General features: G+C 33.4%; 3 protein-coding genes across 11 annotated transcripts in view; 2 read left to right on the forward strand and 1 right to left on the reverse strand.

Moving 5' to 3' along the window:
• The window catches only part of LOC128987531 (interference hedgehog-like), a 115,262-nt gene extending 111,765 nt beyond the window's left edge, over positions 1-3,497 (forward strand). For all 6 annotated transcript variants that reach the window (XM_054408420.1, XM_054408424.1, XM_054408422.1 and 3 more), the window contains one exon: positions 119-3,497. In XM_054408420.1, the coding sequence (XP_054264395.1) occupies positions 119-241 (123 nt within the window). In that variant the 3' untranslated portion in view covers positions 242-3,497. The remainder of the gene's footprint in view (positions 1-118) is intronic.
• A 223-nt stretch (positions 3,498-3,720) lies between these two features.
• LOC128987535 (uncharacterized) lies at positions 3,721-16,716 on the reverse strand. 4 transcript variants are annotated; one of them, XM_054408433.1, is made up of 8 exons: positions 12,292-12,306; positions 11,699-11,924; positions 11,047-11,246; positions 9,882-10,106; positions 8,978-9,140; positions 8,314-8,513; positions 6,965-7,178; positions 3,721-6,447 (listed from the first exon to the last, which is right to left on the reverse strand). In XM_054408433.1, exons 2-8 carry the CDS (start codon positions 11,874-11,876, stop codon positions 6,356-6,358), a joined length of 1,272 nt encoding a protein of 423 aa, XP_054264408.1. In that variant the 5' UTR covers positions 11,877-11,924; positions 12,292-12,306; the 3' UTR covers positions 3,721-6,355. The 4 variants fall into 4 exon arrangements, with proteins under 4 accessions (XP_054264408.1, XP_054264407.1, XP_054264406.1 ...); XM_054408432.1 differs by lacking the exon at positions 12,292-12,306 and adding an exon at positions 16,613-16,716 and having other exon boundaries at positions 3,722-6,447; XM_054408431.1 differs by having other exon boundaries at positions 3,722-6,447; positions 12,245-12,314.
• On the forward strand, positions 14,609-20,693 carry LOC128987534 (mitochondrial import inner membrane translocase subunit TIM44-like). Its single transcript, XM_054408429.1, has 5 exons — positions 14,609-14,765; positions 14,869-14,979; positions 17,095-17,279; positions 18,052-18,185; positions 19,524-20,693. Exons 1-5 carry the CDS (start codon positions 14,763-14,765, stop codon positions 20,435-20,437), a joined length of 1,347 nt encoding a protein of 448 aa, XP_054264404.1. The 5' UTR covers positions 14,609-14,762; the 3' UTR covers positions 20,438-20,693.
• Positions 20,694-23,565: the final 2,872 nt, after the last annotated feature.

Here is a 23,565-nt window from a genome sequence, read left to right on the forward strand (position 1 = left end):
AATGTTAAAACAAGGGTTTTGTTGAATGAACTAACTTGTAGCCAGCTACAAGTAAACCTCAGTAAACCCTGGGTAAAATGAGACATGACTTTGGCTTAGATGAACTGTTGTTTTTCAGAATGTGATGGAGATGTCCTATATGAAGGGACAGAACAACAACTGCTCGGCGGAGAGCAGTGGCGGGGGAGAGGGAGATGAGCAAGCGTGGAGAGAGAGAAGTTCTGGAGAAAACTACGTCTAACTGTGATTTAAAGGCAACGAAAAGACGAGCCATATAATTTGTTAGGTTTTTAAACAGCAAAGCTGTTAGTATTTTAGTTTATTAACAACGGAATTTTATACGATAGTTGTACATATTTGTTAAATTGTTTAGTAACACTGTGATATAGTTTATTGTAGAATTAGCTTGTAAGGTCATTAAGTGTAACTAGACTTCAAGAAAGTATAGTTTTGTTTTAATTTATAAAGTTATTTTTATTGGAATGTGACAACTGTATTTATAATATTTATGGCCTCTGTATATTTTTCTATATTTATAAGGAAGTGTTAAACCAATAGATATTGGATTTATCAAACTTGCAATTTAAATCAAAATGATTAAGTGCCCCTATTGTTAGTCGTAAAACGTTTCAATTCTTTAGCTTCTAAATCAAGTTGTACCAAAAGTGTTCAAGATTACTAAAATATGTTGCTTGGATGTTGTTTTGGAACTATAAGTATTATTTAGATAATTTTTTTTCCAAACAGTATTGATGTTAAGATGTTGAGCATATTCTAAAGTTCAAACAGTATTAAGGCTAATTCATTATTTTCTTTGATTTTTAATGTGAATGAATAGAAAAAAATATGATTATCAATTTCCTACTCCTATATAATCTAAAAAATTAGATTCAATAACAAATTCATATTAATAAATAAATAGAAGAGGTTGAATTTTAAAAACAAAAAAACTAATACCATGGTTCTTTTGCCCGTATTGTAGGCGTATGCCATATATAAACATTTGACATTAACTTTCAATGGTGCTATAGTATTCATTATCGATTGAGGTACTTATTTGGCTTTATAATAGAATAAAAACAGAAGGGGAATCATATTTACATAAACATGTGAATTCCTGTTAGCAATTCTACTTAATAACTCTTAAATGTGTAACAGATAAAAAACAAATGAAAAAATTGTGTTTGAAATAAGTTAGTGAACAATTATTAGATAAGGATGTAAATGTATTCAACGTTTATTTATCAAAATTTTTTTGTGGATTAAAACTTAAGAATGTAATTATCAAAAACTGACAAAGGTTCTTTCAAGGATAATAATATAACAAGTCTGTATTAGTTTGATAAACTAAGTCAAGTATTACAACAAAATTTTATAGGGTTGCATTACAGAACAAATTCATAACATAAAGTTATTTATGAAACAAAATAAAAGGGTTCATGTTGTTTCACAAAGGTATGTTTTTACCTTAAGCTTAGTTGTCTTTCAACCAAATCTAAGACTTTGAGTAAATAATGCAATTTTAATGTTAGGTATTGGTATTGTAATATATTGTGCAATATTTGAAGTGGAATGTGTAAATGTTTAAACTGTTGCTAATAATATTTTGTTTTTGTAACTTTTATATCCAAAACATTTTTCTATAATGAAGAAACGCTTTACAATATTTTGGTAGCTATAACCCCTAGACTGATTACGATAATGGATGAAATATTTTCAATGTCTATGTATTTTTTACAGTAGCATATATAGATAAAAACTATTTTGTAAAATTGTTTTGAAAATATCAGAGTAACTTTGAAAGGTATCACAAATCTTTACTATAAAGTTTAAATTATTAACAAATTTTATACAAATGTTAATTTTGTACATAAGAAACTTGTGAATATACTTAATATAAAAATTCATTGTGAATATATTTTTATACTTAAAAATATTTTTTTCAAATGTTGTAACATGTGTGTATTTTCCGTGTATAAAGTTTTCTGACACGTAACATAGTGCTATGTCAACAAAAACGTTAACTTATTAAAATTACTTTAGGTTAATTAATTGTGAAACTAAAGAGATGCAGTACCAGTAATCTTCCAATAAAATACAAGGTTCCTACCACCGTCCAGGGAATTCATGTTTCACTCTTATTTCCTTTCAGATGAACCTTTAATATTTGGTTACTTCACGTGTAATGTTAGTGCTATAGTCCCAGAAACACCAACTTAATGACTGGAGAAATAGAGAACTGAAAACGTAAAAGAGGTAGAAAATATAACTAAGCTCTAAATAACTCAACTGTAGTTTTTCGAGCAACCTGCTTTGAGTAAGGTTTGTCTGTATTACAGTATTAAAAGAGTGCCATTTTTTCAAAGAAGATTAATTAATTGTCAATGATTGATGAATAATTCAAACAGAAGCAGAATTGTAATCAATCACTTTGAGTCATAATTTGTATTTCTGTTGGAACTAACTCATAGTTCAAATTAATTCAGGTATCACCAATCACATAAATTCATTGCAGTTTTGATCACAAAACAATATACACGTACAGGTGTAGTTTTAATTTATTTGAGGTGTATTTTTAATTGTGAGTATAACTGTATACTGAAGGTAGATATTTTTATTGAAAAAATAATGCTCTTCATACTATTTGCTTGTATTAATCTCTGATGCTATTATTTAAGTAGCTACCAACATTGTATAGATCTCAACATGTCTCAACTTAATAAATCAGGGTGTAAATTAGCAAATATTGAGTAGTAAAATACATTTATATTTGTTAATATTTTACAATTTTAACATATTAAAATTAGTGCAAAATTTATAACACAATATTTCTTATTTATAAATATGTTAACATTAACAAAATTAAATTTAACTATACATGAAGGCTAAGCTTAGGACTGCCTAGTCAATTCTTCCAATTTTTCTTAAAACATAAAATATGGTTAGAATTTTTTTCTTTTTCTATTTATAATTGAATTTTTGTAGAAAAATATTTAAACTGAAAAGTACATGATTTAAGATAGTTGAAAATGTAAGACTATTAAGTATGGTTTCATTTTGTTTTGACAGTACCTAGGTGATGATTCAACCCGTTTTTAAATGATAAGAACAAATTGTCACTATTAACATATTTTTAGACAGTTTTATTTTGTAATTTTCACCCTGAGTTGTTAAGGATTGTTCAAGTTTCCAAGTCATTGGTCAGACTTATTGTGCAATATGAATAACATTGGCACATTACTTTGTTATAATGATCTGTAACTTAAGTAACAAAATATACACCTTTACTATATGAATTTCACCATAAGTAGTTAAAGCTAGTTCTTTGAATCTACTATCTTTTCCCCTATAAAAAAGTAATTTCTGGCCATATATGGCCATATCAAAATTCCATATATGGTTTTATAAAGCCATATATGGGTTTTGATGAGCATATATGGAAGCATATATGGCCAGATGTGGTTGTATCCATATATGGTGGTGTCCATATATGGCCATATATGTAGTATATATATGGAATTATTGTTCATATATGGCCATACATGTTTTCGATATATGAAATAATTGTTCTTATATGGCCATACATGTTTTCTATATATGAAATAATTGTTCATATATGGCCATACATGTTTTCTATATATGAAATAATTGTTCATATATGGCCATACATGTTTTCTATATATGAAATTATTGCCCATATATGGCCATACATGTTTTCTACATATGAAATTATTGTTCATATATGGCCATACATGTTTTTTATATATGAAAATATTGCCCATATATGGCCATAAATATCCTCCATATATGGAATTATGGTCTATATATGGTCATATATGACTCCCAGGTATGAAATTAAATTACTCATATATGGAATAATAATTTTCCATTTATGCTCATCTATAAATGAGTTTTTGACAATAACTGGAATTATTATAAGGGATTGTTGCCACTTTAGGATTATGTAACTCTCAAACTCCCAAACACTTCTTATAATATTAAAAATCTAAAGTTTATCAGTTTGTGTATTTTCTTGTTGCTCTCCAAGCACAAACTACTTAACTGATTGAGTTGATATGTGGTACAGTAAGGGGGCAGATAATATAGGCAATTCTCCTTTAAAGTAATATTATTAGTAAAGAAATAAAATATCCAGATTTGAACCCTGATGACAAAATCCTGTACATACATCTATTGTACAATTTTATTATAACGCAACAAAATCTTAAAACTGACGTATAATTTTAAAATTGTAAGTGTAGTAGGCCTAAATAAGGAGAATATTATATTAATAATTAATTAATTGTACCTTTGCTATCAAACAGCCTCAAATATCAATGTCACGTAGTTAGGCTATATTAATAATAACATTCTTCAAATGACATAAAATGTCTAAGAAAAATCTTGTTTTACGAGACCAAATACAGCTTCTCTTATTCGTAATGGGTTTTGATCATCCACATGATATGAAGCAATCGTGGTGTAGTGGCTAAGGGGGCAGACTCTCACGCCGGAGTCCCGGGTTCAATTCCCAGTCAGATGCTTAAAAATTTTGTTTTGAAATTTTTGAATTTAAAATTTTTATTATAGTTTTAATTTATAGTTTATACCATTTAAGGTAAAAATATGTTTAATTGTTATTTTTTTATTTATTTATATATTTTTTATTAAAAAATTCCATATATGGAGGATTCCATATATGATCATATATGGAGGATTCCATATATGATCATATCTGGGGGATTCCATATATGATCATATCTGGTTGTATTTGGTCCAAAACCAAATATAACCGGATAAAAAAAATTTTATATGGCCATATATAAACTTTTTCATAAGGGTTAATTTAAACATTTCCTTCAATGTGATGTGCCAGTGAGTTTTGTAAATAATGTTCCCGAAATGCAACTAACGTACAGGAATGCCTTGCCATTAGAATAGTAAGTACTGTTGTACTCCTTATATATGATGCAGAAAATACATGTTTTGATTAATTTTGCATTTTTATTCTATTTACCAAGTTTATAAGTTTACAGAATCTTCAAGTAGTGAGCACTTAAGATGACCAACACTGTGGGTTTAGTGACAAAGTCTGAGTCCCAAAGATAAGTTTCGGTTGAATCTTTAGTATTACCGTTGACTTTTACATATAGTAAACACATCAAGCTAAGTTACTGAGGGGTAACCATGCTTATCCAACAATCGGGTTGATTGTGAGTAATGTCTGTAGCTGTTTGATGGTTCAAAACTAGACTCAGCTCTCCTAGACTATTGGCTCCAATAGTTGATCCTGACTAAAAAGTAGTTGGTTTTAGTTGATAACGAGATTAAAAATATGATTTTACACTTACAACTCATATTAACAGATGCCTACTGAAGGTATGTTCTGAATCAATAATTATTTTAAGTTTAAGTAGATATAAGTAAAACTATTAAAGACGATAGCCTATCCCTTAAAATTTGATTAGCCGACTATTAATGTTTTACAGTAACCCTAAAGCAATTGTTTTCCTATCCTGTTCTGTCAATGGTTGCCTTCGATTTTTTATTGTGACAAATAACCTTCAGCTTAATGGGACCTTTGAAACCTTTACAAAAGGATCTCAGCTATTCATATTGTCAAAAAGTCTTTCATTTGTCCTAACAAATGTTAACGTGGATAAACAATTAAGTAATCAGTGTAGTATGCATTAAGTAATCAGCAATCAGTGGGTGTTGTTTGGAATAAAAATATTGCAACACATCAGCTTCATTGGTACTAAATGTTTGAGCTGCGATCTTTACAGTCATTTTCCTATTCATATCAAATACATGCTTGTCACTCAATGTATTACATACTTGTACCCTTAATTTTTGTGCAACTCGTTGAGATTTTAGAAATGTTTTAATGAAATGGGCCCAACACTATTACTCTCATATCCGCTAGAGAATTGTGGCAAAGCTTAAGCACACGAGGAGGGTCCGTAATTACACAAATATCATGTTCGATACCATCAACCTTAAAACAAGGCTTACTTGGGAAATGGCAGCCAAAATGTTTTTATTGCAAAACATTTGTGCTAGCTCCATCAAATGTTACTGATTGAACATTAACAACATTAAGCTACCTAAGGTTTTTTTAGAATTTTTAAAAGAAATTTGAATTAGAATAATCTTTTACAACAAAGGCAATTTTAAAACCATCCAATTACATAATGTATCATTAAACTAACCACACTAAAAACCTGTCATTGTTTGTATGTAGCCCTTCCAGCGCCCACACCTACTCTCCTGCACCACACATGCTCGAAAATCAGACTACAGCACTAATGGACAGAGCGTGATCCAGTTGTCATTATGTCAATGGTAAAAATCTTCAGAGAAAACTGTTTTTATTCTTCCCAAATATCGAGTTTTTTCCCAAATCTCGAGGTTCTTCATTGGACTTCATTGGAAATTCTTTTAACCCTGAAAAAAATAATTATGTAAATACAAACCATCCAAACAACCAAAAACTGGACAATGTGTTGCCAGGCGGGATTTTACGGGAAATTTTACTACCAACCTAAACCGAACCTACGCCAAATTAAAGTATAGGACCAGCACAAAATGATGCTACTATTTTGACATGGCTAACGCTGATTGTATTTGGTTAATTTGGCTAAATAAATGACTTATGACTTATGGCTGACATAGTTTAGTTGATCCCCGATAAATGCGGAGGTCACAGGAGACCAACTTGTATAACTCTCACAGTGACTCCGACTGGAGTCGTACGCACGCTGTGCCAGTACGGCATGACTCTGATTGGAGTCGTCAGTGGCGAACGTGTTAAAAAGTATATTTTATGGAGGACTTTAGCCCCTTGACTAAAATATTTTTGGGTAAGTCTATTTTTTTAGGTTAGAGCTGGTTGAACTTTATCTATTATTAACAAATTCTTATGGATATGGTTGTAGCCGTGTAATATCTGAGACCAACTAACCTTGCCCAACCCATATGAGTTGTAGGTCTTCCTCTAGGACAGAGTCTGTGCCACTTATCACTTCACTCAGCCGCTGAGAGAGACGGAAGTATTCTTCTCTCTCCGTCTCCGTCATGGTTTCAGGCTGGCAAACCTCAAGGCGACGACAAGCATCCACCATTGCTGCCAACACTACCACTTTAGCGTGGTGAGACAGAGTAGGAGCTCGATCTATCTGTGGTTTGTTACCGATTAGGACATATTACAATGATACAATTACTTAGTTTACCAAGCAGAGCAGATACTAAGTTATTAATGGGAAATTGAGCAAGGATTGTATTCCAATTGAGAGCTTCTTGAGCAGAAAATTATTTGAGGAGGAGGAAACAGCCTTCTATAAATTGTTTGGATAGCTATTGAATGAGATTAGAAATGAAATATTTTCAACCAACAACAGCAGACTTTTAGATCGCAGTGCCCAAGAGTTCATTCCCCCAACATGGTGGCCCTCATTGATGCAGTGGCGGATTTACCATAAGGCACACTAGGCACGTGCCTAGGGGCGCCAGCCGTTGAGGGGTGCCCGCCGTTGAAGGGCGCCTGGCCGCGGCAGGCAGCGGATAACGTGACGGGCGGCACGACTACGGGCGGCGGGCGCCAGGTGATTATCGATCGGTGAAGATGACTCACGTTCATGTCCCGACGTGCAGATGCAGACATAATAAAACAAATTATTAAATATTGGCCTTGTTGAACATTTAAATTTAGTTATACATTTCATTACAAACAGTACAGATAGAATTGACATTCACATTATACGATTCTCACAACCTTTTTTAAGCACTTGCTACATGTTTTGTTGAAGTTCCATAAGATGTCAGGGTAGACCAATTTCTCTAATTTGATTGTAAAATAAACGTAATTATCAATTCTAATTTTGTTAACCTTGAACAGACAAATTAAATGTTTAACATTTTAGGTTTTAAGACTCAGGATTTGATTAAGTTTTGGTTTTGAGATTTTAAATTCCTGGTTTCGACCATCACTAATACTTACAGTAGCCTGTATATTGTTAACTTATTTTATAAAGTTATTTTATTGTATTCAAATTGATTACAGCCAGAGTTTTCTAGGCTACTTTAATACAATACCTAAAAGCGGTAACCAAAACCAGGATTACTAAAGAGTGTCTAAGGAACATGTCGGCCTTAGTCACTAACAAGACTACAAGTTTGCGCCACTCATCCTACACTCATCCTTCACTCATATTTGGGTTAAAATACGCACATAGTGGCGTCCCCATCTTAAATAATTGATAAAAATTGATAATTGATACTCCATGCTATTTTTTTACAATACCTGTTACTCACCTGCAGTTTGATTTGTTCATTGACCGGGAGTGAGTGGTTATAAGTCAATTCCTTGACAAATGACTCAACCTCTTCCCCAAACTGTTCCTTAACCTCTTCAAATGATGTGGTACCTTTCCCCACCACATCTTTAAGCAGTGCTGCACACAAAACGGACGTTTCTTCCACATCTGCATCTTGTGAGACGTGAAATGTTGTGGCTGAAATTTACAATAGTTCAATTTAAACACTATTACAAAGTACTACATCATTAGGGTTACTTCATTAACGTTCAAGATAACCGGAACCGTCCCAGATTTTAGCCACAACAGTCTCCCAAAATATTGTCTCAGGACACTAAAAAATCCCAAAAGTATATAAACAACTTATTGAAGTATATAGTGTTGTGGAACCTTAGAAACAATTTATTTACTACCTGGAAACATTGAAGTCGCGAGCAGGGGGCCCATTGGGGGAGGGGACAAACATAGGTATCCTGGTTTCCCGGAAATAAATTGGACACACAATACATCATACATCAAGTAAAAAAAAAAACAAAGAATTGAATAGTTCATTTTTAAGGGACACCATTGACAAAAACTGAAGGAGAGTTCACTTACAAATATACTTATAACTTTTACGGCTGCCAGCAAAGAAATATTTAAAGTAAATAGTAAATACCCACAAACAAGATGATTGATGTACGGAACATTGCTGCTATCATCAAACATGAAATGTTGTCTATGTTTAATGGCAGCAAAATTAGCTGCAGCTAGCAAAGGTTTTAATTCATCATGGTTCGGCCAAGGTGGAGATAATTTACTTTCACTCTGCTCCCGTTTTGTGATCTGGAAAAATGAAAATATAAATTGATTTTTCAAGCTGCTAAACAATGGAATTGCAAGTTGACCTTCCCCGACTAAATTGAAAAATATTGGCAGGAATTCTAAACATATTGAACACATCCTGCGTTTTGAAATAAAACTTAAAAGACTGTCATAAAAAAGGTTCATTTATAATTTGCCATTAAAAATTGTTACAGGTCTACTTTGTTTGTTTACAGCTCAACAAATTGCAGTATAATTTTTTATTTCTTTCAATGAAATTTGTTTTGAAAATCATAAAATCCCTGGCTGAAGCACTGCTGGAGTAACCCCCAGCTTGATTGCTCCAATGTTTAAGTGGTTTATGTCATTCCTTACCATGACTTGGGTTGATAAAAAGATTATGAATTCAAAGGTTTGTTAGAATAAATTCAAAGCAAACATGCAACACGTAGATTGGTTCAGGTTTTAAAATTTGCAAAATATCTATGTCTAGTGTCAACTATTGAGAAACACAAACAGGTACATATTTGACGTATTTCCAAGTCCTGGCTCCATTACTTACTACCTACTTGAAACTACAATGAAACTATCGGTGTACGCTAGTCATTAACAGTAGTAGGCCTAATCAATTTTGTAATCGAAGCAATATGATTATCATGATACAGCGACAGACACCTAGACAGATAAGATTATTGAGCCACCACTGATTTTTTTAAAAAGTTTGTTCAGTAATGTTTGTGTATACTCTGTACTCATACTTACCAATCCTCTTTTAACAAAAATTACATCCAGTTGTTCTTCCAGCTTGGGACTGATTCCTCTCAACCTCAAGCCTTCACAGACTTGGAACGCCCACTCAAAGTATTCACTTCTCCTCTGCTCTGACCAACCTTCAGGCAGTTGTCTCTCCAGATCCCTCAGATTGTACAACTTGTCTGCCATCTTCACCAGCTTCCCTGCAGGGCTTGTTGACCGAGCATGAACTACCTAAGACAAAGATTCAAAAATGGTACATTTACTTTACATGAATCAATTTCATTCTATCTTTATCATCTTCTTCTTCTTTATTTCATCAAATGTACAGATTGGTACATGAAATTGTTTCAACATGAGTTTTCTGATCTAGATTGCTAAAACTAGTGATTTTAAAATTAGGACTTTCCACGTTTCGTTATGAATTGAACGAGACCAGATGAGTCATCACTCAGGACACTATCTCAGATACATGCTGTGACAGGTGAATGCGCGCTCCAGTCAACAACCTGACCTTGGCCTACTGGGAGGGGATTTGGCAGGTGAAAGTATGACTTAACGAAACGAGGAATTTGTCCTACAAACATATTCTGATTACGGTACCCAACCTAACATAACCGCCACAGCGCGTTGTTCTAGGGTGGTCTCCGGATAATACCAAAATACCGAGTAAAACGCTGATTCAATGAAAAATCTTTTTAATGATTTGAAAAACTTGGTTGGATTCTTCTCTAATTTTAAAGTTTATGGAAGGTGGTATATAAATTTGTTTCCTAAATAACTAGTTTTTTTTTTTCTTATAAAATTCCAAATCTTGCTGCACTACCAATTAGCGTGATCTTGTGTTATATACATGAACATTGTTACCTATTGCAATTTTATCGTTCATCAAAACAAATTTAATTGACTCATAAATGAAAAGACTGTAGACTGTACATATTTTAAGTAGGCCTATACAAAAGACTTTCATTACCAAACACCTTCCTTTTAGAATTAATTGTCTGGATACTACAATAACCTTAGACAAAATATAATAGGCAAGGCCATTGAGAAAATATGTTTTCTTAGGCTAGGCTTATAGTTTATATTTCCTAAAATATCATTTATATTTGCCGTTTTCTAGGCCTACATAAAAGAAGAAAACATACCAGTAGTATCTTGAGATTCAACAAACCTGTAGATCTTTGCGCTTCTGTTTGGGCAGAGATTTATCATCTGTGACTTCGTCAACGAGGTTTCCTATAAAGTCTCCTAACTTAGCTCTGATGACCTCGCTTGTGAGTTCAGTGTCTTCCACAGTGTCATGTAGTAAACAGCCTTGTAGCAAATCAACATTGGACAACCCTGCCTCTTCAGCTAATATATAAGCCACACCTGTCACAGATAAAACTACTAGGTTACTAAAATTACCTAGTAGCACCCATGAATGATACTATTTGCTGGTCCACAAAAGCACTGGACTACTGTCCAATACGGTAGCCTATCAATGATCACAAACACACTTTTAGTCTCTTTAGCAACCAGATACCGTCGAATTGTTTACTCTTCGGTAACCGAACTGTGTGGAAGTGTAAACATTCCATTACAAAAACGTAAAACTCAATAAATAGGCTACAAACTATCCTTAACTAAGTGTTATAAGGATGTTAAAATTTAGTACTTAAGGATAAATATTTGTTTGGCCTAGCCTATTACAAAAAAGGTGCCAGTTTTCTTCAGTTTTCGAAAGGAGTCTAAAGAGGTTTGTGACAGTGAACTGCGAGGTTCATTTACTTACAAATCAAAATTATATAAAGAAGATATAACTTAAGCTCTTCCTGGTCTACCTATTGGGTGATTGATGTAAGGTGTCTTCTCTAAATCCTTCCTCTTCTGCTCCTTATGAGCTTCAGTTGCAAAATTTAAACACCAAATAAACTCTTTCTGAGGAGTATTACGAACAGCATCCCGGACATAGTATTTAAGAGTGAATTTTTCATGGGCATTTTCTTCAGATTGGGTCATTGTGTTGTCTCCTCTAATCCATTTATGAGAATAAACCTTGAGGATGATCTGAAAAAATATGACAACGTAAATCATTATAAGTCTAGACCTAACTTATTTATACTTAAGGTAGGCCTAAATTGAACAATTACTTAGGCCTACAGTCATTCTAAAAGCTCACCAAATCATTTAACTGTCGAGCAATAGATCATAGCTTTAATCTTAGTGAAAATCTGAATACGTTGTATAAGGCGATGAAAGCGATAAGACTTTTATAACCTAAAAGTTTCGTCTATTTAATAATTAGTTAATTATTAATTACTAATAGTTATCGTACATTTAATAATTATTATTATTACAATGAAACCACGAAAAATATTATTACTTACTGAAGAACCCCCTTCAAAATTCAAAGACTACTGGTTTAGTTTTTTACCTGTGTGGTGTAATAATTGTGTAGTGTAAATAAATAAATAATAAAAAAAAAATATAAACATAAACAACAACAAACAACAATCGACAATTTTGAATGTTTGATGTTTGTTGGGTTTTCTGCTTGGTTTTTTTGTCATCTCAGTAAGTTGTAGATTTTAACCATGAAGCGTCAGAGTTAACTTATTATGTCTATTTATATTTAGGAAGAACCAAGGAAGAATGTTAAAAAGATTAAAGAATGTTGTGGTATATGAGACTGTTCATCTAATTAGAAGTGAAAATGGCTATAGACTATCTAAAATGATATTTACTTAAAATCACACCTTGAATTAGTGTAGAGGTGGCTGTGGTACGATCCACTTGCAAACATTGCTCATATTCTTTCAAGATGATGAAAGAATAAGCGGTATTTAGTAAGTAGCAAGTCCCATCAATTTCCTATTTCCATTATGTTTAATGTATTCTTCCCTCAGCCGCAAACACCCAAGAGGTTTGCTGTTGCTTTATGAATGTAAACACGGCCATCTTTAACTACAGGCCGTGGCCTGGTAGAATTGGCAACGTCGCAAGTGGTGTTGTTTAGTGACAGACATCCCATAAGATAACATGGCAGGAAGGTGACATTAGTGACATTAAGCTTATTAATTCGCACTTTATTGATTTAAATTTAAATTTATGAACATCAATTTATTAAAATATTGAAAATAAAACATACAGAATTGAAAACCGAAACAATATTAATTAAAAATCTATAATTGTACATTTTAAGCGAAGTCAATATTGTCATAGTCCAGTAAACAATAGTTCGTAAATACACAAATACCATTAGCTGCTTTCAAACAAAACAGCTGTTACAACACCACTTGCGACGTTGCCACTTCGAAGGCCGCGGCTTGGAGTTAAAGGCGGCCGTGATGTAAGTCTGTAGCATCTGTAGCGTGATGACTCCCACTCCCTTTTTTTTCTAATTTAACACAAAGACTGCGAAACATGAATGATGCAAGGTACACTGAGCTAAAATAATTGGAGGTAGCACTGCCATGGCAGAAGTCTGTCAAAAGCGTGTCGCTGATTTTGTTAGGTTGGTATAGCAGTGAGTTTTCTTATCATAGCAATAACATGGCTTCTTATAACTAGGTTGGTATAGCAGTGAGTTTTCTTATCCAATAACATGGCTTCTTATAACTCCCGCCCCACACAAACATGGCGGCTGGCGACACGCATCTTTGACATTTAGTGCTACCTCCAGTTCAGTGGCAAGGTACAGGTACGCCAAAATCAAGGCGTTTGCGCCGAAATACCATTCACTATATACCACGAAAACTAAATATATTTATGGTACAATGGAAATATACAATAAAAGTTCTACACTTTATTCTCATCTTTTTTAAGGAATTGTTCTTACATTGGTAATGAGTGAATTTGGTTTATTAGTTTTTGCTATTAGTATGAAAATTAAAAGTACAAGCAACATTTACAAATAAATCGTTCTAAAAGTTTTGTTTTATAATAAAGAGAGTGAAATATTATGTAGTAAACCAGTAAACATGAACACACTCTATACCGGTTCATGTTATGGTCAGAAACTTATCATAGGTACCTACTGGATATTGTTTCCAGCAAACTCGAATGGTAAACTCATAAGGGAACGTGTAATCTATGAGGTATTTTAGCGACGCCGACATCCCAGGATGGCCGTATTTAAAGTGAAGCGAAGGTGAACAAACGATGAGGATTGATTGAATAATGTTGAATGAAGGAGATGACAGCTTTGTCACTGACTGACTCAGTCAGTAACAAAAGCTGTCATCTCCTTCATTCAACATGATTCAACACTCATCGTTTGTTCACCAGACTGACTAATTAATAGTGTCGGTTACTGGTTACTGTACTATGCTAATATTAACTGGTCCTTTAGCCAGAATCATATTTTTATTAAATGCACAATAATCAAAGGTCCATGAAGTTGGCGTACCCATATTAAGGCAGATAAATCCCTAACCGACAACCTTAATATTTCTGCGTGAGCTACGTATGCCTAACGTCGTAGATTAAGTAAAAGTGTTACAACAGTACAAAACTAAGTGGATTCGTTATAGGGAATCGTTTTATATTCTATCAATTTCACGAATATCTTAACGTTAACATATACATTGTGTGGTACGCTTTGAATTAGAAGGAGTATACACTTGGCAGTTGTATAATCAAAGGGAATGTATACTTCTTTGAGATTTTTTTAAGCTCAGAGGTTGGAGTCGTATCGTATTTACATCATTTCCTTCTGCTACACTCACACCACTCACACACTCACACTCCCCTCCCTCCATCTCTATGACATCATTGTCATCTTCCAATTTTCCATTCAATGCATTTTCCATCATTGTTGTAGGTTAGATTATCAAAATGAGAAACTAAAGTTTGAAAATCAGTAATATTAGTTTTATATCTTTTAATCTTCTAAAGATCTAAATCATGGTAAGCTTGACTCCAACTGTTTATTTAGACATATGAAATACACAATTTCCTGTTTTTTACATTCATTATCAAATACAATAATTTGAGGTTAAATCTGTTTCAGCATCATCAAATAATGTTTAAACCTTGGTGGCTTAGGCATAATGTTTCTAGTCTACTGCTGAAAACGACTTGCCGGCCCTTGACTAGCTGTTTACCTACTTCTCATAATAAAGTAAGAACAATAAAATGTTTTTAGGAACTTGGATTTAGCCTATGCTTTATTAATTACTAACTTAACTGGTAGGCCTAACTTAGAACTTTGATCTTAAGACTCCATCAACAATCGATATAGAAAGTTTGGATTTTAGTTAGGCCCTAGTATAATAATAACTTAGGCCTATTATTGAATGTAACAATCTATATAGCAAGTTAGAATTTTAGTTAGGCCCTAGTTTAAGTGTAGTTATCGATTTAATTGATCCTTTTTGTTGTTTAGTGATATATTTGGATAGCCTTTCGAAGTTCCGTCAAACTGTTATTTCCTACTCCATCGTAATTACCGTAGCCTACACTTAACTTATTGGATTTAAAATTATCTTTGTTTTCAATCGTAATCTCTGACTACTAATTTTGAGTAAGTAGGGTAAATTAATTATTATAAATTAAGGACTGTTACCTACTTATTTTAAACATTTCACTCACAGGCCTAACTTAGGCCATTCTGAAATTAAGTGGAATTTCCGCCCAAGATTTTTTGTTAACTTTTTTATAAAAGATTATTTATATTTTGTATATTTTTTAAAGTCTAATAACTTAACAAACTACTTAAATACATATACACCATTTTTAGAGGTCAAGAAAGAAAATAATAAAATTTAAGCTGTAGGCCTATTATATAAGTTATATGTAGTAATTATCCATGGGAGTTACCACCATGGAGGTTACATTTTTCTGTTTATTCAACTGTAAAAGTTGTAAATACTAATCTATAGGTTCATATCTCCAGAGCTAAATGTTATCTGAAAGATAAAAAAGTTGTCTCCCAAATAAAAAGTCAAAGTTACAGGGTAGCCACCAGCCATGAAAAGCTTGAATTATGCATGAATTCTATTGACCATGAAACAAGGCATGGATTATGCATGAATTTCTCTATTGGACCATGCATTTTTGAAAATCATGAATAATGATTCAACCAATACCATTAAAATTGCCATATAAGAAATAAATCACATTTAAAGCAGTACAATTGTACGAACATAACAAACTCGAAGAGAACGGTCAGAAACAATTGCTCAGATAATTTGAGGTCAGATGCTGATGTCAACCGAGTCTTCTCAAGGGCAGTAGGCCTAATTATGTGGTTTAAATAACCAATCTAATTTTAGTACATTATTTAATATCAACCGGAATAATATAGGATTTTTCATGCGGGAGATAAAACAGGATTTGCTTGGTAGGGTGAGCGGGATTTTTGTTTTATTCTTGTGGAAAGATTGAGTTATTTTTATTCTTCTCCAACATTTAATTTGGAATAGCTCGATGTGCTGTGTTTTTAATTTTGTTTTAAAAGTATATTAATTTGTAAATTACACAAATACTAGTATTGTATACATACAAAAAGTTGTTTGAATACTAACACACAAACAAACTTGTCTTTTAAACGTAGGTACTAAAACTTATAATTGCGTTGAATTCTTAGGAGCGAGCCAACGATGATTTTTTTTTAATTTTCCAATGAAAACCATGAATTCCGCATGAATTTTTTCTGCCCGCCATGGTGGCATCCCTGAAGTTAAAATTTTAGCATATGACATACCGGTACATTATTTGTTGCTCACATGGATTTTACAAGTATAAAAGGTTACCTTGCTAGAAAGAAAATCCAGTTTATTATGGCAGTTTATGAATGGCCCTCAATCCCTCAATACAATAATTAAATGTAAGCTAGGCCTGTACCTGTACATATGTGTGACGAAAAACTAAATTCTCAAAAATGCATAACTGTACTGTTGTTTGAGTAGAATAAACATTAAAAAATAAAGATAAAACATTATTTGATCTAGGGATTTTTTTCTTTGTAATTTCACTGGTATACACCGAAAGCATATGTTTTACCGCTATGGACACCCGTGCGTCACACTTACGTAACGGTCGGTAGTGAACGTCTTAAACCATCCAACATTTAGATTAGGCCTAACCACTTATAGATTAAAGTGAAGGATGCAAGAAATTTCAATTATTGAAGACATAGATACTTCTGTAAGCTTATCCAATGTAAACACACCTACATTAACTTGTATTAATTGGCCTAAAATGATTGTGCTATTTATTTTCATTTCACATTTAGGTTTCTCTAAATTATCTTCAGTGCCAAAGATGCTACTCAACACCCCGACGTCCAAATTTTCTTTCACAATTTGTGGAAAACATAAAACAAGAAATGGCAAAAAACAAAGAGATGAAGGAGAACTTAAAAAAGTTCAGAGAAGAAGCTCAAAGACTCGAACATTCCGAGGCTTTACAAAAAGCTAGGTGAGTTTTACTAAGCTGATAAAGTTCAGAAATATAATAAATGTTGTTCATTAATATAGGTAGGCCTTAATTAATTGCTAAAAAATCTTTAAACTTACTTTGATGCTTAAAGTAAAATAAGTAAGACAAAAAGATTTTTTTAATACACTAGGCCTATTGAATTTTATATCCCAATTTAAAATGTAAATAAATATTATTTGGACGCTCATTGATCAGTGCAATAAATGGAAAAAATTATCCGTGGGTATATTGAATTTATTAAGCTTGGTCCAAATAGGAAGCTTAGGCTGCAGGTTAGGGCAGTAACTGAAAGTCTGGCGTCAACTATATTTGACGATTGGTAGCGAACGTGTTAAAGTATGTCTACACTTGTGAGAATGTTAAAACTTTTTTTAAGGAAATGGCTTTAACTTTAAAATGTTGCCCTTTTACACCAACGTCTTGTTTTAAAGAATCACTATTTATAACCCAATGAAAAATAGTAACTTGGTTCAGAACCAATTATCCTCAGAATTGAACCAGCAAACCGTGGTTTGATGCTAGCAACTTAAAAGATAAGCCGCTCCCGCTACCCAGTCAGTCATATACCTCTTAAATTCTGAAACTTTTAACTAGAAAACCATGCCATTCTTATGCTTTCATTTTTTATAAAAGGGAAAATAATTACACCCATCGTGCAATCAAACCCGCTTTTACATCTATTCCTTCTATCCACATTACACTTTTTAGTTTGATATGTATGTTATTTGCTTATAAATATGTATGATTCCAGACAAAAATACCAGACGGTTGAGTCCGAAGCTTCCAAAACTTCTGAAGTGCTGCGTGAAAGTTTGGGTTCAATCAAGGATAGAGTTCAAGAAACATTAGATGAAGTTAGCAAAACTGAAATAGCCAAAAAAGCTGGTGAGAAGTTTCAGCTGTTTTCAACTAGTTTTGTAAAAATAATATATTAAGAATTTGTTCTAGTGAGACAAGTGACAACTTCAACCCCATAGACATTCAAAGTCAATTTAAAGAATCTGTATCAGTATCCATAACCAAAACTTAGTATAGGTAGCCTTCAATAGTTCTTTGTCCACTGTAGTTACAACTTTGACTAGTAATACAACTAGACATTCCATCCCCCTAAGTTGTCGCCAGTTTTTTAAATCAAAATCGTCGTAGTTGATGTAAGCGACGGATTGCGCTGATCCAAATCACCAATTTCTGTCGAATACACAGACATTTTAAAAGTTAAACTAATCTAATGACTTATTGTGAGCTATTAGCAACTAACTGTTATAACCCATACAATAAATGTTCAGATACAATAAATACCGGTAAGGTAGAAAATAGAATTTTAGGTCCTAGAGCATTCTGTGACTGTGTCTCATAACCAACTATGTCATTTTTCTTAAATAACAAATTTGCGACAGCTGTTCCATATAGATGGGAGATCTACTTCAGTAGGCTATCCAAAAGTTACAAAAACTTTGAGTTCACCATGTCTGTTTGAGACTTAATGAATGTGAGACCGGGCTATATTGACTTCTCACAAACATCTATCCCTTTTCATTGATCACTAGTAAGATAGGACAAGATATATGCTTCAAAATAAAATAATTAATTTTCCATTGTTGTGGTAGGTTTAATTTATTTGTTTATATAAAACATTCTTGTTTGCCGGTTTTACTCTGAGCGGTTTCAAAAAATCTTCTCTGAGTTATTGTTTCAAGAAATTTGTTTAAATTTTGTTCTTTAAACTTGGTTAAAATATGTTTTTTAAGCCTTAAAACATGAAAATACCCAATTTTATAAAAACTATTGTGTAGAGATGAAATTTACAAAAATAATTTTTACATTTTACATTGAAGCATTGCTGTACAGTTGGGTTACGGAGAAAATTACTAAAACTGTACATTCCCTTGTTATTCCACAGCTTACTTTTATTTTGATCACATCTAGCAAAATTTTTTTAGGCTATCCTATGCTATTTACATTGGTACAAAAAAAATTGTCCCTTCCCCAAAGCAAACCTAAGCACTCGTTAGATCTAGGCTAATGTTAATTAAGTATAAGTAGGGAATATATCTGTTTCTGGAAATATTTGAGTACAAATTCAGTCATACTAATTGAAATTAACCTGTTTTGCAGGTTTGCTGCAGCTGGGTTGTTATTACCAACAATTTTCATTAAACTTATGAAACATACTATAACAAAAGTGAACATTACACAGTTGCCTGAAAGTGAACTATGTTTCAGGGCAAATCAGAGAAGAAATTGGAAAAACAGCAAAGGGAGCTGCTGAGTCAATATCTGAAAGCGGCCAAAAACTGGGGAAATCAGGAGCTTTCCAAACCATAAGTCAAACTGCTGCTGCCGTTAAACAGGAGCTTGATACGACAGGCATGCAGGCTTACGTCTACAGGACTCCAGTGAAGTTGAGGATGAGAAAAGATGTCAGCGAACTGCAAGACAACAAGACTGTGGAAGCCAACACAGATGCCACCGGAGTAGAGCTTCACAAAGATTCTAAATTCTATGAAAGTTGGCAGAATTTCAAAGACAATAACCCTTATGTGAACAAAGTGTTGGACTGGAAGATAAAGTATGACGAGAGTGACAATCCGGTCATAAGGGCAACGAGACTTTTCACCGATAAAGTGACAGATGTTATGGGAGGATTGTTTCAGAAAACAGAGCTTTCGGAAACGTTAACGGAAATATGTAAACTAGATCCTAATTTTGACAAGTCTGAGTTTCTCAGGGAATGTGAGACCGATATAATCCCAAATATTTTAGAAGCTATGATTCGAGGCGAGTTGGACATTTTAAAGGACTGGTGTCACGAAGGAGCGTACAATGTTCTGTCCACTCCTCTCAGGCAAGCAAAACAACTCGGGTACAAATTTGCTTCTAAAGTGTTAGATATCGATAATGTTGACTTGTATATGGGCAAAGTTATGGATCAGGGACCTATCCTGGTGATAACGTTTACCTCTCAGCAAATTCTTTGTGTCAAAGACTCTAAAGGAAATGTCATTGAGGGTGACCCGGATAAAATCCTCAGGGTGAATTATACTTGGGTTCTATGTAGGGACAAGACTGAGTTGAATCCTAAGGCTGCTTGGAGGCTACTCGAGTTTGCTGCACAAAGTTCAGAACAGTTAGTTTAAAATTATCATTGATACAATTATTTTTATATCTTTGTTTTAGAAGATTTCTTGACATCTATCCAAAACATAATTTCTGTTTAGAAAATCTCAGTCTTAGCACCCTGTATTATAATTGTTTATTATATGTAAAAATATATATATAGACTGTTAGTTATAGCTGAGTTGTGATTTGTCCCTAGATTTTACAAGATGAACTGTTTTTTTGCATCGATTAATATTTCTGTTTCAATAAAAATTAGTATTCATTTACTGTTCATTCCCATTTTGTTCTGTAATTTGTATACCTACTTTTTGTTTTATTTATTTTTTTGTAAGGACAGATCAAAACTCTAAATGGTGCCCCTTATAAAAAGGGACACCATTGAGATTCTTGTCATTCGCCTTTATTGGGTCTTGATAATGTTTGTAGTGTCCAATCGAAAAGGATCACCACTTACCGACCTTTATGTATCTACTGTCTTGTGAGTAAACAGTATAAGTGTAAATATATTATTACAAGTGTTTTTCGAAGATTTTAGGTAATTGATTATTGTGTTAATGTTACACTAGAATTCGACTCAAATGTGCAATGTCAGCTTTCTAGTTCTTTGAGGGGAACATCTTAAAATATTTTGAACAATTTGAGCCAGTCTTATACACCTTCCTTTAAAATCAATTGGTATAAAAGATGAATGTGGATGAGTAAATTGCGTAGTGAGTGCATTTTTTGTAATAGAAGAAGTAGTGGAGAATGCTAAGTTAAAGGAAGTTTTGGAATCACTATATAAATAGTAAGAGAATTAGTGGTGAATTCCGCACTATAGTTCATGGAAGATTATGTTTTTTTTTAATACTTAAGGATGACTCACAAGTTTGAAACTGTATTGCTGATGCTGGAAGCAGAATTATCTACAGAGGATGGTAGAACGCTCAAAATGTCGTAACGAACGTCCGAGTCCCGCGCATACTGGATCGGTCAGACGGATCCGCCCACGAAAGTGTCCTGGGGTTCATGTTCCAGACTTTCTATCGGACATCCGGGACATCCCGAAGGTGCGGAACGCCATTGACTGCAGTGGGCGCATGTTCATTTAATTCAATGTTTTTAACTTCTGAAAAACCCCGTACCGTACCGACCCAGTGGACGGGCAGCTTAATGGGGAGTATGTTATTTTATCTATGCCCCAACACAAGGAGACTTATCATCCACAGTTGATGATAGAGAAGTCTACTTGTGTTGGGCCACGGCCGCCTGGCCGCAGGCCACGGCCTTTAAAGTGGCAACACTGGCAACATTGTCAGTAGTGCTGTTACAGATGTTTAGTTTGGTGGCAGCTAATGCGAATTTGTGTATTTCTTAAGAATGTGAAAGCTTTGGTTCCTGGGTTATGAAAATATTGACTCAATTTGAAATATACAGAAACAAGTTTCAAATTTATATTGTTTTGGCTAAGAACAACACCCTAGTTCAGTCCTAATGAATGATCCGACTGAGTGAGAGATCAACATATTTATATGTGTGTGTTTTTAGTTCTCTTTGGTATTGGATTTCTGGAACTGGATTGACCTGACTCGGAATTGACTAATCAAAATGGAATTATGGAATGGGAATAGCGTTTGACCAAAATACTGTGGGTCTGACTTAGGGGAGGTACGATTGAGGCATTAGTTCAAAATTCCTCCGTGAACAGCGCTGTTGTAGAGAGCACTTTGGCAATGAAGGTTTACTAATCGCAAAAATAGTTCTGTTCATAAAATAAAATTATAAATGCCTCAAATTCAATTTTATTATTTTTTAATTATAAAATTAAACTATCATAACCTAACCGAACTAACCAAACTTGCTGATAATGAAATAATATAACAACAGTTTAGTAATAGAAAAAAATAATTCTGTTTAGGCCTATTAAATAAAACTAGAAATTACTCAATTAAAATTTTAATGACTTAATAATAAAATTAAACTGTCATAACCGAACCAAACCAACCAAACTTGCTGATAATAAAAAAATCGTGGACAAAAAGTTAATGTTGTCAGCGGGATTGGAACCCGGGACCTTCGGCATATCAGCCAGGCACGCTGACCACTAAACCACCAAGGCCGACGGCTACAGATGGTTTTGTCACGGTAATGGCGTTCCCTCAGCTAATAAGAAGCCCACAGCTGTCATCGTAGCCTCTTCTATACCTCCCCTGAGTAAATACCAAATACTGTCTGGTTTTCTGTCCGTCTGTCTGCTGTCATTGCTGTCAATCAATGGCGGGCCAATCTCTATTCACTCATGAAATAAAGGGACTCAATTTTTCATTAATGTTTTCTGCTGTTGTAAATTGATTATTAGTAGGCTTTAAAAATTACCTGATTGTTCGTTGCAATTTCAATTTCAATCGAATAGCCTACTAAGTACTAACGCCTATGAACCGGTTTACATTCATTTCTTGACGCAGTTATTGTTGTAGGTTAGCTCACTTATTTTCTTTACCAATATTATCAATTAGGATGTTTGTTTATAATGGTTACAATTTAATTGACAAATAGTTAAATCGCAGCCTGTAACTAATTTTTATGGTTTCACTTAAAACCATCAAAAGCAAAAATAATGTCACTAAAATATTGTTCTACAGGATAAATTGAGTTAGTTCCAAGGCCTAGTTGACCAAACAAGATCAATTTCAGTTATGTCATTTTGCAATAACTTAAACTAGGCTTAGCACTAGCAATTAAATCCACGTTTGCCAAGTAAACTTAATCACTTTTGAAATGTAACTTACCTCATAAGAAAATTGCACTGCCTTTTCAAATTACTTATAGACCTACCGGTACAGAGAACTTAGGCCTATGTGTAATTTATTAGAGTTGAAACAGTCAGGGTTCATTATAGTAGCAAGGCGTAGTTCACAAGTTTCCTTTAATCTCATTCTCACTAAATTAAGCTATTTTTCTTGTAAGTCAAACTTCTTGTCACTTAAGTTAATAGGTCTATCTTGCTAAATAAGTTAAGGCTTGTGTTGTCAAGGATTTGAATGAATTCCTACTAATACTAACTTACTAAGGTAAGTTAACCATCCTAGGCCTAACTTAGTTATGGTTTGTCAAGCTAGAACCCAATTTATAATTGTGGTTGGATTACTCTGGGAAGTCTGTAAGC

This window comes from Macrosteles quadrilineatus, unplaced genomic scaffold, assembly GCF_028750875.1.
Source record: "Macrosteles quadrilineatus isolate MER2022 unplaced genomic scaffold, UCM_ALF_1.0 Scaffold_2__2_contigs__length_208266976, whole genome shotgun sequence".
Taxonomy (NCBI): Eukaryota; Metazoa; Arthropoda; class Insecta; order Hemiptera; family Cicadellidae; genus Macrosteles; species Macrosteles quadrilineatus.